General features: G+C 44.3%; 1 protein-coding gene across 1 annotated transcript in view; it reads right to left on the bottom strand.

Moving 5' to 3' along the window:
- Nucleotides 1-19558, bottom strand: part of MMP19 (matrix metallopeptidase 19) — a 49382-nt gene that overhangs the window by 23784 nt on the left and 6040 nt on the right. The window contains exons 3-5 of the mRNA XM_063952578.1: nucleotides 19146-19276; nucleotides 13372-13584; nucleotides 9464-9709 (exon numbers count right to left, since the gene is read on the bottom strand). Of these exons, the coding sequence (XP_063808648.1) occupies nucleotides 9464-9709; nucleotides 13372-13584; nucleotides 19146-19276 (590 nt within the window). The remainder of the gene's footprint in view (nucleotides 1-9463; nucleotides 9710-13371; nucleotides 13585-19145; nucleotides 19277-19558) is intronic.

Genomic DNA, 19558 nt, shown 5'->3' with positions numbered 1-19558 from the left:
GTGGTCCGGATCCCACCTGCACATGCACCGAAGAATAATTCTGTCTTCCAAGACCAGAATCTCACTCCTGTGGTGGCTGCACAGCTCTCACCTCCTAGAGTGGCGCAGGTTCGGGATCCAGGACTGGATCCTAGTAACCACGGATGCGAGTCTCCGAGGCTGGGGGGCAGTCACACAGGGGGAAAACTTCCAGGGAAGATGATCAAGCCAGGAGACTTGTCTACACATAAACGTTCTGGAGTTAAGGGCCATTTACAATGGCCTTCTTCAAGCGGAACATCTGCTTCGCAATCTGCCCGTCTTGATCCAGTCGGACAATATAACAGCAGTAGCGTACATAAACCGCCAGGGCGGAACAAAAAGCAGAGCGGCAATGGCGGAGGCCACGAAGGTTCTCCGCTGGGCGGAAAGGCATACAAGCGCCCTGTCAGCGATCTTCATTCCAGGAGTGGACAACTGGGAAGCAGACTTCCTCAGCAGACACGATCTCCATCCAGGAGAGTGGGGTCTTCATCAAGAGGTCTTCACAGAAGTGACAGGTCTTTGGGGAATTCCTCAAATAGACATGATGGCGTCTCGTCTCAACAAGAAACTTCAGAGATATTGTTCCAGGTCGAGGGACCCTCAAGCAATAACAGTGGATGCCCTAGTGACACCATGGGTGTTTCAGTCGGTGTATGTATTCCCTCCGCTTCCTCTCATTCCAAAGGTGCTAAAGATCATAAGAAGAACAAAGGTTCAGGCGATCCTCATTGTTCCAGACTGGCCAAGGAGGGCTTGGTATCCAGATCTTCAGGAGTTACTCATAGGAGATCCCTGGCCTCTTCCTCTACGAGAGGATCTGTTACGGCAGGGGCCGTGCGTGTATCAAGACTTACCACGGCTGCGTTTGATGGCTTGGCGGTTGAACGCCAGATCCTAGCCCGAAAGGGTATTCCCAGTGAAGTCATTCCCACACTTCTTCAGGCTAGGAAAGGAGTACCGTCTAAATATTACCACCGTATTTGGAGAAAATATGTGTCTTGGTGTGAATCCAAGAAGGCTCCTACGGAAGAATTTCAGTTAGGACGTTTTCTCCATTTTCTACAAGCTGGTGTAGATGCGGGCTTAAAGTTGGGCTCAATTAAAGTACAAATTTCAGTCTTATTGGTTTTCTTTTAAAAACAATTGGCCCCCCTTCCAGAAGTTCAGACTTTTGTGAAAGGCGTGTTGCACATCCAACCTCCATTTGTGCCCCCAGTGGCACCATGGGATCTTAACGTGGTGTTGCAGTTCCTTCAATCACATTGGTTTGAACCTTTACAGAAGGTGGAGTTGAAATTCGTCACTTGGAAAGTGGTCATGCTGTTGGCCTTGGCATCCGCAAGGCGGGTATCGGAGATAGTGGCTTTGTCTCACAAGAGCCCTTAGTTGATCTTCCATGAAGATAGAGCAGAGCAGAGTTGAGGACTCGTCAGTAATTTCTGCTGAAGGTGGTTTCATCGTTCCACATGAACCAACCTATTGTGGTGCCAGTGGCTACTGACGCCTTAGTGGAGTCGAAGTCTCTCGATGCGGTCAGAGCTTTAAAAGTTTATGTTGCCAGAACGGCTGAGATTAGGAAAACGGAGGCTCTGTTTGTCCTGTATGATCCCAACAAGATTGGGGCTCCTGCTTCCAAGCAGACTATTGCACGCTGGATCTGTGCTACGATTCAGCATGCTCATTCTACGGCTGGATTGCCGTTACCGAAATCGGTGAAGGCCCATTCTACCAGAAAGGTGGGCGCGTCCTGGGCGGCTGCCCGGGGGGTCTCAGCATTACAACTTTGCCGAGCAGCTACTTGGTCGGGTTCAAACACTTTTGCAAAGATTTACAAGTTTGATACCCTGGCCGAGGAGGACCTCATGTTTGGTCAATCGGTGCTGCAGAGTCATCCGCACTCTCCTGCCCGTTCTAGAGCTTTGGTATAAACCCCATGGTTCTAATGGTGTCCCCAGCATCCTCTAGGACGTATGAGAAAATAGGAATTTAATACCTACCCGTACATCCTTTTCTCTTAGTCCGTAGAGGATGCTGGGCGCCCGTCCCAGGGTGTACTGTATCTGCAGTTATTAGTTATAGTTACACACAGGTTGTGTTACGTTTATAGTCGGCCTGTTGCTGACATTTTTCATGTCGTTGACTTGAGTTCTGTTGAATGCCACGTTGTACGGCGTGTTTGAGGTGTGAGCTGGTAATGTCCGTCTCCCTGGGCACAGTTCCTATAACTGGAGTCTGGAGGAGGGGCATAGAGGGAGGAGCCAGTTCACACCCTTTCAAAGTCTTAAAGTGCCCATGTCTCCTGCGGATCCCGTCTATACCCCATGATTCTAATGGTGTCCCCAGCATCCTCTACGGACTAAGAGAAAAGGATTTACCGGTAGGTATTAAAATCCTATTTTTTTTTAAGTCAGATTGATATTGTTGAAAACTGTGCCAAAACCTGTCAGATTCGGCCGAGGAATCCGACAAAACACTTGGATCCGCGATTTAAAAAAAGCAGGGGGATTGAATAGGTCGGTACAGTTTCCGACCTAAGAAACTGACATCTTTCCAACAAGACAGCAATTTCCGAATGCAATAGAATACACCCCAAAGTAGAGAAGTTGCCTATAGCTTCCAACTGCCATTTCATAGACTGTTAGATAAATGATAGCTACAAGCTCTGTGTACTTTGATGATATACAATATCTTATCAATAACTTACAGCAGAGAGCAACCTTGCTCTTGTTTTTAGGTTGGCACAATACATTATTCCCTGCTTCTCATTCAAAGTAATTACAGTATGTTTATATGGTAGTTTGTGCAAAGTGATATTATAACACAACTTTTTAAGGCATTCAGTAATTGGCTTAAATGATCACATAGTTACTATATGCAGTCAGGGACGCTACAAAACACTACATATATAATAATATGGGATGATGCCAGGGGCGGATTAACTACCAGGACACCATGACAGATTCTGATGGGCCGGTCCCATATCCCCCTCATCCAGGCCAATTCACACTCCTTCCAGTACTTGCAGTTCATTGGCACTTTCAGTTGCCGCTAGCACTTCCAGGTGCCGCTAGCCGTGAAAAGTGTTGAAGCTGTTCTACCAACAGGGGACCTGGAGAAAGGTAACCAGCCCAGCAGCATCTTCCCTGGCCCCGGCCAAAGATCTCTTCAACGAGCCCGGCCCGGGAGCAGCAGCATAGCGATGATCGAAGCCGGGTTCACTACACCCACCGCCACCCTAGCTCCTGCACTATCATTGAACTGGCCAGAGTGGTGACTGGGCACTGAAGGGGACCCAGCAGAGAGGTTATTTTTAATTACGTTATTTGTATGATCATGATGGTGTAAGGGTTAGGGCATCCCCAGTCACAGTGTATGGTTTGGGGACTGGACAACAGCAGGATGTACCTTGTTCTCAGTATGCCAGCTGATCAGCACTCACAGCCAGCCCTGGGACAATCTCCTATGCAAAGTCCTTTAGCCCTATAGCTGCCCAATGTCTCTCCATGATGATGGGCCTATTTATGTAATGCGGTGGCTATGTATGCAATGTGGTCCTATTCGTGTAATGAGGTGACATACTGTACGTGTAATGTGGTGCTATTCGTATAATGTGGTGCTATACGTGTAGTGCAGTGCTATACCTGTAATGTGGTGCTATTGATGTAATAATGTGGTGGCTATTTATGTAATCAGGGGCGGATTGGTCACTGGGACAGTTTCCGCTGCACTGGTCCCCTGTGTCTGTGTTTCACTACTTGTGTGTGCTCCCTCCCTGTACTGTGCTGTATGTAGTGTGTGCCCCCCCCTCCCTGTACTGTGCTGTATGTAGTGTGTGCTCCCTCCCTGTACTGTGCTGTATGTAGTGTGTGCTCCCTCCCTGTACTGTGCTGTATGTAGTGTGTGCTCCCTCCTGTACTGTGCTGTATGTAGTGTGTGCTCCCCCTCCCTGTACTGTGCTGTATGTAGTGTGTGCTCCCCCCTGTACTGTGCTGTATGTAGTGTGTGCTCCCTCCCTGTACTGTGCTGTATGTAGTGTGTGCTCCCTCCCTATACTGTGCTGTATGTAGTGTGTGCTCCCTCCTGTACTGTGCTCTATGTAGTGTGCGCTCCCTCCCTGTGCTGTATGTAGTGTGTGCTCCCTCCTGTACTGTGGTGTATGTAGTGTGCGCTCCCTCCCTGTGCTGTATGTAGTGTGTGCTCCCTCCCTGTGCTGTATGTAGTGTGTGCTCCCTCCTGTACTGTGCTGTATGTAGTATGTGCTCCCTCCCTGTGCTGTATGTAGTATGTGCTCCCTCCCTGTGCTGTATGTAGTATGTGCTCCCTCCCTGTGCTGTATGTAGTGTGTGCTCCCTCCCTGTACTGTGCTGTATGTAGTGTGTGCTCCCTCCCTGTACTGTGCTGTATGTAGTGTGTGCTCCCTCCCTGTACTGTGCTGTATGTAGTGTGTGCTCCCTCCCTGTACTGTGCTGTATGTAGTGTGTGCTCCCTCCCTGTACTGTGCTGTATGTAATGTGTGCTCCCTCCCTGTACTGTGCTGTATGTAGTGTGTGCTCCCTCCCTGTGCTGTATGTAGTGTGTGCTCCTCCTCCCTGTACTGTGCTGTATGTAGTGTGTGCTCCCTCCCTGTACTGTGCTGTATGTAGTGTGCGCTCCCTCCCTGTATTGTGCTGTATGTAGTGTGTGCTCGCTCCCTCCCTGTACTGTGCTGTATGTAGTGTGTGCTCCCTCCCTGTACTGTGTTGTATGTACCCCCATCTGTCACCTGTGTCCCTGCTATTACCCCCTGCTACTACCCCCATCTTTCACCCGTTATCCCGCAGGTGCAGCTGGCAGCACCGGGGATTGGGGAGAGCCAAGCGCAGCAGCTAATCGTCGGCAGCGGCCACGGAGGTGGCGCCAGGAAGTCCAGAGTACCATACAGCGGCGGCCGGCGCTCTCCTCCTCTCAGGCAGCAGACTCAGTAGCAGCACCGGAACTGCTGCACTCTCATGCCGGCGGCTCTAAGCAGGACCCAGGTGAGAGGGGCTGGGGGAAGGAGGTGACTGGAAGTTGTGTGGGCAGGGGCGTAGCTCACCCCTGCATCCAAGACAGGGGGCATTACTTGTAACTGGGACTATGAGATGCATTACTTGTAACTGCCGCTATGGGACGCATTACGTGTAACTGGCACTGTGGGACGCATTACGTGTAGCTGGCACTATGGGACGCATTACGTGTAACTGGCACTGTGGGACGCATTACGTGTAGCTGGCACTATGGGACGCATTACGTGTAACTGGCACTACGGGGCACATTACGTGTGTAACTGGAACTACAGGACGCATTATATGTAACTGGCACTACAGGGGGCATTACGTGTAACTGGCACTACAGGATGCATTACGTGTAACTGGCACTATAATGGGGGCATTACATTTATCTGGCACTATACTGGGGGCATTACATGTAAGGAGCACTGCTGTGGGTATTATGTGTAAGGCTGCCAATTGTGTGTGTAGCGGGGTGATAATATGGTAATTATAATTTGATTTCATGATATATAATTACGAGGCAACGTCCTCTTTCATAGTAGTGTGTGCACCGAAGGCTCAGCGTGCTAGTAGACCTGGAGCCGACTCTGGCTGCTTTCTGGGTACTTTGGGGTCTGTCCTGTAATTACAGTATGTACACAATGGCTGCAGTACCAGCCCACACCCCCTATGTACTGTAATGTATCTGCTGTTCCTAAAAAGTGAGCTGAGGTTTGTGCTCTTGTGCTACTGGGGATGTACTGGAGAAGCCAGAGCCTCACCAGCAATTGACCTCACTGCACGTCACTGTGCTGTATGTAGTGTGCGCTCCCTCCCTGTACTGTGCTGTATGTAGTGTGCGCTCCCTCCCTGTACTGTGCTGTATGTAGTGTGTGCTCCCTCCCTGTACTGTGCTTGTATGTAGTATGTGCTCCCCTCTCCCTGTACTGTGCTGTATGTAGTGTGTGCTCCCTCCCTGTACTGTGCTGTATGTAGTGTGTGCTCCCTCCCTGTACTGTGCTGTATGTAGTGTGTGCTCCCTACCTGTACTGTGCTGTATGTAGTGTGCTCCCTCCCTGTACTGTGCTGTATGTAGTGTGCGCTCCCTCCCTGTTCTGTGCTTGTATGTAGTATGTCAGGCATTCCCAACCACGGTCCTCAAGGCACACCAACAGTGCAGGTTTTAGTGATATCCAGGCTGCAGCACAGATGGTTAAATCAAAATAACTGAGCTACTAATTAAGTCACCTGTGCTGAGGCCTGGATATCACTAAAACATGCACTGTTAGTGTGCCTTGAGGACCGTGGTTGGGAATGCCTGTAGTATGTGCTCCCCTCTCCCTGTAGTGTGCTGTATGTAGTGTGTGCTCCCTCCCTGTACTGTGCTGTATGTAGTGTGTGCTCCCTCCCTGTACTGTGCTGTATGTAGTGTGTGCTCCCTCCCTGTTCTGTGCTTGTATGTAGTGTGTGCTCCCCTCTCCCTGTACTGTGCTGTATGTAGTGTGTGCTCCCTCCCTGTACTGTGCTGTATGTAGTGTGTGCTCCCTCCCTGTACTGTGCTGTATGTAGTGTGTGCTCCCTCCCTGTACTGTGCTGTATGTAGTGTGTGCTCCCTCCCTGTACTGTGCTGTATGTAGTGTGTGCTCCCTCCCTGTAGTGTGCTGTATGTAGTGTGTGCTCCCTCCCTGTACTGTGCTGTATGTAGTGTGTGCTCCCTCCCTGTACTGTGCTGTATGTAGTGTGTGCTCCCTCCCTGTACTGTGCTGTATGTAGTGTGTGCTCCCTCCTGTACTGTGCTGTATGTAGTGTGCCCTCCCTCCCTGTACTGTGCTGTATGTAGTGTGTGCTCCCTCCCTGTACTGTGCTGTATGTAGTGTGCTGTATGTAGTGTGTGCTCCTCCTCCCTGTATTGTGCTGTATGTAGTGCGCGCTCCCTCCCTGTACTGTGCTGTATGTAGTATGTGCTCCCTCCCTGTATTGTGCTGTATGTAGTGTGTGCTCCCTCCCTGTACTGTGCTGTATGTAGTGTGTGCTCCCCTCCCTGTACTTTGAAACATATAAAGTTAAAAAAGGGGGTTTGTAGAATTAAAAATCAATAAAATCAGAAGTAGATTAAAGGCATGACTGCAGTGTCAGTAGACACTGAAAGTGGCCATATCTGTCCTTGTATATTCAGATGCACAGATGTACATCAGGGAAAGGCATTGTAGCAGCATATGCATAAAGTCACAGGTAAACATTAGCATTACTTAAAGCAAAGAAGGCCCCAACTGTGTCTATCTCAGAATCAGGACCTCTGAGGTGTGACCCCACCCTCTTGATAGACGCCTCTCCCTCAAAAGACTCCACCCTCATTAGGGCTGCTTCCATAAATTTCCCGGGCTGGTGTTCGATCCCAATCCGCCCCTGGATGATGCTATCATAGATCTAGAACAGAGGTTCCCAACCACGGTCCTCAAGGCACACTAACAGTCCAGGTTTTTAGGATAGCCATACTTGAGCACAGGTGCCTTAATTAGTGCCTCAGTTATTTTGATTCAACCATCTGTGCTAAAGCATGGATATCACTAAAACCTGAACTGTTAGTGTGCCTTGAGGATCGAGGTCGGGAAACACTAATCTAGAAGTTAATCTGAACAGGTCTATGTAACAGAATCTAATTAATGTTCTTATAGAAGGACAGGCAGCCTTGGCTCCAAAAATGTGTGTGCTACTTTCAGAGGAACAGTTGGGAGGATACGTTATTTATAGGTAAACTTTATTTTCATGTTTTTCTTGTTGTTATTATATTCACGTAACTGTGATACTACAAAAGTGAACCAAACATGTTATAATAGAAATGTATCTGCATTGAATTATACTATGGTATATCTAAACGTTACATTGTATTACAACAAACAACAAAAGAAAAACTACTTTGCTATGATAATGTTAATTTACTTCTTAAACAGCAACACAGACAGTATCACTAAACAAAGACTCACTTGGAGTCAAACATATATTTATTTCAAATGAAATAATTTTTCCACTAATGTTATTTGTTAGTTTTTTAGTAACATTTATTTATATAATACCTGGATATTCTGTCGTGCTTTACACAGTATTAAAACAAGACTGGGCAATAACAGACAGACAAATAGGTAAGAAGGCCCTGCTCGCAATCTTACAATCTATAGGGAAATAAGAATTTGATCCATTAGGTTAAATGCTACATGTTGCATACTGATCTTGGCAAGGGTGAAAGTGCTTAGTGAATTACAGCAATGGTGTCCTGTGGAAAGAGAACACATACATTTTCTTTAAACTGTGTAGAGGAGTGGTAATTGGGTAGCATAGCTTAGGGAGGTTGGTGAGTGGTGGTCTGTTCTTTTAAAGACAAACATTATTACATTTTTATATTTTAGTATAAACAGGGTAATTAAAGTGTAATGTACACATGAGAGAATAGTGTCTTTACTTTTATTATTAACTGAGAAAGTTGCAGTTTCCATATAAAATGAAATAAAATAAAAAAAATCTGTACATCTGTTATTTATCCCCTTTAAAAATAAATGGAAATCTTGTTTCTTGCCGGTTACTACTGAAACTATCCTACCTGAACCCTCCTGATTTTTGGAAGAAAAGTAAATGTTTTGGATATACGCTGGAGGAAAGCACTCTAATGCGGCCATGCATCTACCACCCAATTCCCTGTTCTGCCGATGTGCTGATTGGCAGACATCGATGAATGGCAGCCCATCATGGAAAATGGCAAAAAAAACATGTTAAAAATCCCTGATTCGCCAATCATGATAATTGTTTGGCCGGAATCAGCAAATCAAGGACTTCCAACATGTTGTATTCCTCTGATCCTCCTACCCAGGTATAGGGAGAATGGGGAAGTGATCTAAGACTACTCTAATGAAGGGACCCATTGCCCCTTTTCCCACTTACTATTTCAGAGTCAACCTAAAGTGGCTGGTGCCCAGTTATATGCCCCAGAGCTCCATCCTAATGCTGAATGCCAACTACAGAACCAGGAAAAGATGTATGACCACAACAACTGATTCTCTATTAGCTATGAGCCTATGGTACAAAGCTTTTAATATAGGTATTTGGAACTAAACAAATACATAAGCTATGAAAATCTCCACCACATTTTTGCGCCGACATCTACTTTGAACAGTTTGAGGGTAAATTACATATATGGTTGCTCACCCTGAATTTTATATTTATCACATATTTCCATTACAGCATTTCAGTCTGCAATATGACTATTAATGGCTTTTGCTTATGTTGGACTTTGTCGGGAAAGTGATAAAAGGTAGTTACCAGATGAGTGAAACATGGGCTGTTAGACAAAGCCATGAGCTCCATAACCAATCATTAGCCTCGGTGACTGCACAACAGGGAACCGGCATGTCCAGAAGAAAATATAATACATTACTTACCATATAAAACTTGAATCCCCTTCACATCATCATCATGGAGGCGAAAGTTAGGCTTATATCCAGCATACTGAGGCGCCATCAGTGCGTTGCTGAAGCGAGAGTGGCCCAGACCCAAAGCATGTCCCAGCTCATGTGCGGCAATGATACGCAGATTGACACCAAGGTACGTGCCCTCCGTCCAGTACTCGTCCTCATCAAAATGAATTGTTCCCAGCTCTGGGATATCCGCATGGGCCAGGACTTTCCCTGTAACACCAAAACAGACTATTCATTACAGAAACTAGGAATATTTATATAAATGTCCTTTTTCTATTCTCATATGGTACAGCTATAAGCAAAGATATTCACTACACTTAGGTGTAGGAGCACTAGTGTTCCCATCTCTGTTATGTACCTGGCCTACTAAGAACATTCCCGTGGAGTCCTATTTATTTCCCCTCCAGCCTGGCTAGAATGCTGGTCAGGTGGAGCCATTGTCTCAGGATTTTTGGCAGAATCTCAATACTAAACTTGTCCCTATATTCCACGTTTTTGAGACAGCTCTTAATCTATCCGCTGTGTTAGTGGTCATCATGCTAAGTGAAAATAGGAAATACTCTTCAGTAATATAGACATTTAATAGTATGAACAAGAATGGGATTCAACGGGGGTGGTGTGTGTGTGTGTGGGGGGGGGGGAATGTAGAAGACACATCTCAATAGACTGAGCACTAACACAGAGCAAAACAAGGTTTTCTTGGACACCCTTAAGTTTGTCACATTACAGTTGTCACGCATCACATTGCAGACATTCTGTAAGTACAGTATGATGCATGTGTGTACATCATAAACTTGTATACATACTCATTGTACTATATAGCACTATATGAAACAACTGCTTATTCTGATGATAAATTATGGTAAGGATCTAAACCTACTGGTTATTTTTTTAATAGCGTCTTTTTGACATTTTTGATTTGGGAGATGAAAGGAACCTACATCTCTACACACACTAGGGAAACACCAGTAGACATGTAAGCCCTGGGTATAGCAACACTACTCCCATCCCTAACTCCATTGCTTTTATTTTGCTACCGGAACACTGACTGAAGCTGAGTCCTGCAGGTGTCTGGAAGACTGTAGGAACTAAGGGGGTAATTCAGACCTGATCGATAGGATGCGTTTTTTCACAGCCTGCGATCAGGTCTGAACTGCGCATGTGTATGTACTGCAATGCGCAGGCACGTCGCATGGGTACAAAGCGGATCGCCATTCAGCGATGAGTTTGTGCGAAGGATCTGATTGACAGGAAGAAGGCGTTTCTGGGTGGCAACTGACCATTTTCAGGGAGGGGTTGATAAAACACAGGCGTGTCCATGCGTTTGCAGGGAGGGTTCCTGACGTCAATTCCGGTCCCGGACAGGCTGATGTGATTGCAGCGGCTGAGTAAGTCCTGGGCTGCGCAGAGGCTGCACAAAATCTGTTTGTGCAGCTCTGCTACACATGCGTCCGCACACTTGCACAACTAAAATACACTCCCCCTGTAGGCGGCGACTACCTGATCGCAGCAGTGAAAAAATCGGTTGTTAGGAATCAGGTCTGAATTAGGCCCTAAGAGCAGTGAAAAGTGTTGATAAATGTGTCTGCAGCTGTCTAGTTCGGTAACACCACCTCAAAACACTGTTTCACCAATGTTTCCTTCTTTCTACATTAGCACCCTATAAAGGGTGAGTAGTGGGTGATACTAGCAGTGGATGTATACAAAAGAGGATAGTACAACCTGGATGTAGATTTCTGACTCAAATTTAAAATACTGATTTTAAGATTACAGGTTCAAGATATTATTGGCATTTCTCTTATCTGCATGACAATGCAAGTGTCTGTTTAAAACTTCTATAGGCCTAGGAAGTAGTCAAGTTATGAGCCCATACCATACTGTACATACTTTTTTCATACTCAGTAACCTACTGAAACACTGAGACTTCTGTAAATGTCCACTATGAAAGACATTTACATTAGAATACTAAGTTATTTTTCCATCAAGCCTTATATACCAAGTGCTTTTCACTAAACAGCAAAGTCATCTCTTCACGTTTATTGGAATATACAACAATGAATGCTGCATATACATGGGTGGTGTACGTTCTACACATCCGTCATTCGGTGCTATGTGCAGCATTTGATGTGTGAGTGGAAAATGTACATAGCTTTCCTATTAAGGTCAAGATGTATGGATTCTGTAATCTACATACGGACATATGGATCAGCAATCCTTATTTAAAATCTGTTTAAGGTGGATTTGCCACATAATAAATATAGAGCTAAAGATTGTACCGTAAGGATAGATACCATAGATAGCATCCCTCATGTTATATGACATAAAAGACATAAAAGAACATACATAATGTAGTCTAAATTATAATAAGGAAAACATAAAATGCTCAAATAACATGTATAAAATAGAAAAATAGCTTATCTGAAAAATGCCAAACAACAAATTTACCCTACGCGTTTTGTCGAGATGGAGCTATGTCTCATCAATCAGAGGCATTTTTCAGATAAGCTATTTTTCTCTTTTATACATGTTATGAGCATTTTATATTGTCCTTTGTGTTTTTTTTTTTATAATTTAGACTACTTTGTTTATTTTATTTTATGTAATTCTGGAGTCTTATTAAAATATAAGAATACTTACTGTATACTGCTGGGACTTCGTGTGGAATCTTTTCAAATGAACAGATAAGCAAGCAGTTATTTTAGTTTGGTACGGATCCACTTGTAGTTGTCTGCACTGATTGATGGTGTTTAGACAATATTGCTCTAGGAGGTGCCCCTGTTCCTAGTCCTAATACTAATCCCAGTTACAGAGGTTCTAAAGGCGATCGTCTCATTTAACGAGGTTAGTAAACTTCACTAATCTCACTTAAAGAGGTCCTAATAGCAACTGTCTCAGTTATAGAGGTGATTATTCCTAATAATGAGAAAATTCAGTGTCACTAACAGAGGTTTTTGGTGCATAAATGCTGGGACCTCACAATTAGTCTCAGCAATAGAGATTTCCCACTTCTCCAGGGTTGACTGTATATACAGTATATCTGTATATCTGTTGCCTGAAGACAGGTAATAAAGCCCAAAACATTGCAAATGATATGATGTGGCAATCATATTTTAATACTGGAGCTGAGTCTGTTGAGTGCTGTGCTCTGGAGATAGATTAGATAGATAGATAGATAGATAGATAGATAGATAGATAGATAGATAGATAATGGACAAGCAGCTAGGAAAGTGACAATACCCCTTTAAGATGAACTCTTATCTGTTATTTACATGAGCAGAACCCCTCAACTGAGCCCCTGTAAAAAGCCAGCTGTAATGGAGATATGACAATAGTGTAACAGCAAGTACAAATAAGAGTACGTTGTGTGAAATCAGCACCGTGACAGAACAAAATGCTCCAACATCCGAGAAACTGAACTGCTTCTTTCACTCTCCAAAAGTTGGTGTATCCCACACATATCCCTTTCCTGTTACTGCACTACATCATTTCTTTTGGCTATATGGAATGCACTATTACCTCCAGTGACATACACATTATACAGGCCAGATTCTCCTTTAGACATTGCCAATATACAGTCTACTGTCTGCAGGAAAGAACAAATCTACTGCTGGATTATACTGTTCTCCAACACTAGTGCACTGGGAGCAGCACTATCTGCAGACATTTCAGTGCTACATTTATTACCATAGCTAACATGAAGGTTTTCTTACTGTCTTCTATGATCATTATGTGAAGCGCTAGTTTTTAATTTTGTATTTAAAATTAGAAACATAAATCTGTGTGAGGGAAGGACAGTTGCCCATAAGTAATACTATTAATATCGCTCCTTTACTATAATGAATACGTGGATATATGAATAGACAGAAACATACCAGGACCATCAAATGGACGCGAGCAACCAGATCCCAGTCGGTGGAAAGAAATTCTTATGTCTGCCCTTCCATATTTGATCTCCCTGAATTTCAAGGGGGTGATGTCACTCCAGTATTTGAAAGCTGATTGGATGGCGGTGTTCACTTCAGCAGTCGTCATGTCTGGTGTGTAATTATGTATGCGATAAGTCAGATTCTTTTTTCTCCACCGCCCTAATCAAGAGTGGAGAGTGGGAAAAAGAGAGTATACGATTACAATTACAGTAACTGAAATAAAAATGCTGTTATCTGCTATTTAGAGTGATCACTCCCCATCTCCCCAAAATTTATTTTGATAGTATAATCCTGCATGACATAATCATGACAACGAGAGTCAATATGCAAGTGCTATAGGGTGTGGATCATTAGATCGACAGTGTCTAGGTCAAGAATGGTTAGGTCGCCCACTATAGGTCAACAGTCACTCGGCCAACAGGGTCTGAAGGTCGACAGGGTTTGCAGGTCGAGATGTGCTAGGTTGACAGGTCAAAAGGTCGACATGAGTTTTTCATGGGTTTTTTTGGTGTAGTTTTCTCCGTACAGTGACCAGGAAGCCCAATTAGTGCACCGTGTCCCCTTGCATGGCGAGCAAGCTTCGGGCAAAGTTACCGTTCCAATCGTAGTCCACGTGGATCGTTAAGTATGAAAAAGTAAAAAAAGAAAAGAAAAAAAACTCATGTAGACCTTTTGACCTGTCGACCTAGAAACCCTGAAACCCTGTTGACCTATAGTGGTCGACCTAAACATTGTCGACCTAGACAGTGTCGATCTTCAGACCGGATCCCGTGCTATATATGTTCCTGAAAATGGACTGAGTCTGTAGTGGTTGTTAGGCAAGATGTGAGCTATAGGAAAAACGTGTATGGCCACACTCAGCCAGTGGTCCACCAGGCAGACATTAATTTTCAACTGGCCAAAGGAGAAGGTCAGGAGGTCAGTGTTGCTGATAAAAGGGGAGATGACAGATTATCAGATCTACAAATATGCAATGTCTGACATCACTTGTAAAGTACTCAATGCAGGTAAAGGTTTACGATCAGTGTGGGACAGTCGGGGGGGCAGTTGAGGTGCCCATCTGCACTATAAGCATTCTGCTGCAGCAATTCTGAAAGGTATATTTTAAAAAGAATGACTGTTTCTTCTTTATGTAGTAATGTAAAATAGTATTTACCTTGATGGCAGATCTAATAATGCTAAAAAAATTACAATACATTTATTTTAAAATGGGCATAGCCCATATAAATATTTATGGGATATATTCTGAACGCTTCAGAATATTAGTGTAACAGCTGAACACTTACTGAGCCTTTGCTTATATTTAGAGAAAATTCTAGATGTAGCCAAAGCAGAATGGAGCACACACAGGGCCCAATTCAGGGGAAGATACTATCGTGGCACCGGGCGCAAGCAGACAATGCTTTCAGTCTGTGCATGCATCTGAGTCGCACTGTGCATCTGTCCCAATGGTTATCGCAGAAAGTCGCAGATCGAAAGTGCACGTAGAGCCATGCAATTTTGATGGGCGTTTCGAGGAGGTAACGAGGTAAAGTCAGTCGCGACCATGTCGTGGTCACTGACTGTGGCGGTCATGTTCAGATGAAGACTCTCCTCAGGGCTGGCTCAGTGTCCAATGGCATGACCGATGGTGCGTCTTTGTTCACACAGCGGTAGACACAAAGGAGGTTTTATCACAAGGCAACTACAGTCGCTGCTTAGGGCCCTGCTAGTCCCAGGGGGCCCTCTGATAAGACTGTATAAAGGGCATTTCTGGCGGACCATGAGCTTCACTGAAATTGTCCGAGAGCAGAGCTGGCTGAATACTCCCATCAGGCTGTCAGTGATTATATAGCTGATGGGTGCCGGCTTCAGCGCACGCCTGTGTCTCCAGTCCTGCAGTTCTGTGTGTGTGACCAGTCATGTCACACATGTGTATGACTTCAGATGCTTAGAGAGATGAGCCATGCAGAAAAAAACATGAAGTCTTCCAGTGTACTTTATTATAGTATTTTTTACTACTTATATAACATCCACCTGCTTCAAATTCCAATAGGCGGGAGTGGGGAATGGGGGGTGGGCAGTGTTATGTTAAGTACAGTGTCAAACATCCACCTGCTACAATCATGGCTGGCGGGGAGGCACACACTGACTGGTGCTATATGAATATGCTATATTACTCTACTTTAAGTCCTACTGTGTATAGGAGATGCCTGCTACAATCAGTGGGGCACTGATATATAGTCAATACAGTCACACACACACTGATTGTAGCACGTCACTCATCCCCTATTAGCAGGTACCCCATCACTTATAATATCCATTATCGCGCCCCTCAGTCAGTGACTGTATTGACTATACATCAGTGCCTTTAGTGTGATTCCATTATACAAGGTCTGACAATAGCAAACTTCGGGAGGATATTTCTGATTTCCGCCAAAAGTGTCCGAGTGCTGGTCTGGCTGAATACTTTCAGCAGGCTGTCAGTGACCAGATAGCCGCCAGGTGTGATTTTAAGAGCACCACGGACGGTGTAATGGTTAGCATTACTGCCTCACAGCACTCAGGTCATGGGTTTAATTCCCATCATGTCCCTAACTGTGTGGAGTATGTATATTTTGCCCGTACTTGCATGGGTTTCCTCTGGGTGCTCCAGTTTCCTCACACAATCCAAAAATATACTGATAGGGTTAATTTTGTTGGGAGCCAATTAACCTAACGTGAATGTGTACATGTGGTAGGGAATATAGATTGTAAACTCCACTGGGGCTGGACTTATGTGGATGACCAAATGTTCTCTGTAAAGTGCTGTGGAATATGTGTACGCTATGTAAATAATAATCAATACACTACCATCTGCCTGCTATAATTGGCTGGGGGCAGATTAGGGAGCATACACTGACTGGGGGGGGGGGGCAGAATGGGCGGGAACCTGTCTGCTACAATTGATGGGTGTGGGGGCACACTGAGGATTGTTTAAGAGAGGGGGGCCCCAAATTGGTGCCTTGCTTAGGGCCCCATGAGGTCTAAATCCGCCTCTGGGTAAAGTAGCACGAGCAGGGTGGCCATCTCAGTGGGATGACCATCCAGTAGCGGATCTTGCCACGGGCAAGCAGGACTTTTGCCCGGGGTGCCATCCGGAGGGCGCCGGGCAAGATCCGCTACTGCTGTGCCCCCCGCTGCCCGCTGTGTCCCCCTGGTTCCCCGCTGTGAAGGGAACTAGACGCTATGCGTCTAGTTTCCCTTCGTGGAGAGGACCTTTGCTGTGCAGTGCGCGATGACGTCATCGTGCACCGCACAGCATTGTGGGACTGACAGACGCTAGGGGTCATAATTGACCTCTAGTGTCTGTCTATGGCAGATCCGTGGAGAGGAGAGGAGCGGCGCCGGCGGAGGTCTGCAGCGGTCAGGAGCGGGTATAGTAAGTATTCTTTTTTTTTTTCATTTTCAGCGGCGCTACTCTACTGTACAGGGGGCGTGACTGACCACACCCCCTGTATGAAGTCACGCCCCCTATTCCCCGCCCGGGGCGCCAAAAGGGCAAGAACCGGCCTTGTGACCATCGACTGTGGTATTAGCATTAAGACGTAGCAGCAGCTCAGGCAAAAGACGCAGTTACTACTGCAATAGGGTACAGCTCTGACTCATAATGCCAGACAAGACCATATTGATGTCAGGGGACATTTACCACTAGAAGATGTATAATTAATAATAATAATAATAATAATAATAATATTAAACTTTTATTATTATTATTATTATTATTATTATATTTTATTTATAGGGTGCCATTAGGAGTCCATATCACCATACAAAATGCATACAAAAGAAGTGCAAAAACAATATACAGGTTGAGTATCCAATATCCAAATATTCCGAAATACGGAATATTCCGAAATACGGAATTTTTTCAGTGAGAGTGAGATAGTGAAACATTTGTTTTCTGATGGCTCAATGTACACAAACTTTGTTTAATTCACAATGTTATTAAAAATATTGTATTAAATGACCTTCCGGCTGTGTGTATAAGGTGTATATGAAACATAAATGAATTGTGTGAATGTACACACACTTTGTTTAATGCACAAAGTTATTAAAAATATTGGCTAAAATTACCTTCAGGCTGTGTGTATAAGGTGTAAATGATACATAAATGCATGCTGTGCTTAGACATAGGTCCCATCACCATGATATCTCATTACAGTATGCAATTATTCCAAAATACAGAAAAATATGATATCCAAAATACTGCTAGTCCCAAGCATTTTGGATAAGGGATACTCAACCTGTACTGTATATACACAGTGTAAGGCAGTTAATAGCCGCACATCTCTGCATATATAGTCGCGCTATATATTATATACTCTCCCAATTCAACTTTCCTTTGTAAACTAGCATGACCAAGAGGCCTGCATTTGATTTTTTTGGCAATAGCCAATAAAGATTTCAGTGTTACATTTGCAATTATAAATCAATCCCAAGTTTGAGCAAAAATCTCAGGAGAAGCAGCCTATGAAGACAGAGAGCTTTTACCAACCTCTTAATATTGAATACATACAGTAAATGCAAATGTTCTCAAAACGGTGCTAGTCCAGCTTTACATGACAGTACATACATTATGTCACCAGTGCAGAACAACAAACAAAAGGTCTAATTCATATTTGTACACAAACCTGATGGTTTATGTACAAACATGCATTTGCAAAATGGGTCATGTGATATTGCTCACAGTCTCCTGTCAGCTGCAGCATGATTGACATGCTGCTGCATTTGGGAAGCAGAGTGGAGGGCAGCACTCTGCACCGTTCTTCAAAACAGGAGAATGTTGTCCCCATTTTGAAGCTGTGATAGGTCCAGGGTCTGCGTCATCGATGCAGCACTCAGATCTCACAAATGCTAACAAGAGGCGTCTATCTCCTACAGACACCTCCTGCTACATTTGAATGTTAATGACATGGCATGGGAAGCGGCTGTGCAATTCCTTCCAAATATGAATCATGCCCAAAGTGTGCAGCCCAAAGTATCCTGAGAGTGAGAAATACCCTACTGTAGAATGGTTCAATTTCTTACTCTGTGATTAAATGTAGAATAGTTGGTCACTAAGGGCCTAATTCAGACCTGATCGCAGCAGCAAAATTGTTCTCTAATGGGCAAAACCATGTGCACTGCAGGTGGGGCAAATATAACATGTGCGGAGAGAGTTAGATTTGGGTGGGGTGTGTTTAAATTGAAATCTAAATTGCAATGTAAAAATAAAGCAGCCAGTATTTACTCTGCACAGAAACAAAATAACCCACACAAATCTAACTCTCTTTGTACATGTTATATCTGCCTCACCTGCAGTGCACATGGCTTTATCCATTAGAGAACAATTTTGCTGCTGTGATCAGGTCTGAATTAGGCCCTAAGTCCAGTCCACCGTTTTTAAACCAGTCCTTTTCTTTGACTCAAGGGCAGATATCTTTGGGCTGCACACATTGGGGTAAATTTACTCTCCCACCTTAGTAATTTTACCCCTTTGTATGTTGTTCCACACTGGTGACGTGTAAAGCTGGACTAGTACCCTTTTGAGACCATTTTCAGTTATTTATTCAATACTATTAAATTTGCTCTACCATGATTTCTACAGGACAATACAGCACCTAATTGTTACATTTTACCTCATTATCTCTAATGTGTATGATTAATAACTCTTATACTGTAAAATAGAGAATAGCTGCCAGAGTTCTGTAACTATTTACCTAACAGCAGATAACTGTGAATCTTCTGGTTAAAAGGGTCTTCTAATCCACACCGAGGCTGCTTCATCTTCTCCAGAGTCTCACTGTCCAGGACACCTGTTTCTGGGAGTTCGAAAGCAACTTGGAATACTCTGCATGAGAAAATACAGTAATTCTCACAATGGGACAAACTCAGCTGCAGTGTATATACAGCACTGGCAATTTTTGAATAATCTGTGTGTGTCTGAGAATGAACTGTCAGCAGAAGAAATGAAACCTCTGATCAATCAAGGGAGTATTTTGACACTTACAGATTCCTCGTCTCTGTCCCCAATTATTTTGATGCCTGTAAGTAATACTCAACTCCACCCTCTGCTTCACTCCCCATATCTAATTTATCTCACAATTATGCCACTTCCACCTTTGCAATATCT

The sequence above is a fragment of the Pseudophryne corroboree genome, chromosome 2 (genome assembly GCF_028390025.1).
Source record: "Pseudophryne corroboree isolate aPseCor3 chromosome 2, aPseCor3.hap2, whole genome shotgun sequence".
Lineage (NCBI taxonomy): Eukaryota > Metazoa > Chordata > Amphibia > Anura > Myobatrachidae > Pseudophryne > Pseudophryne corroboree.
This window is presented reverse-complemented; position numbering and strand designations above follow the sequence as displayed.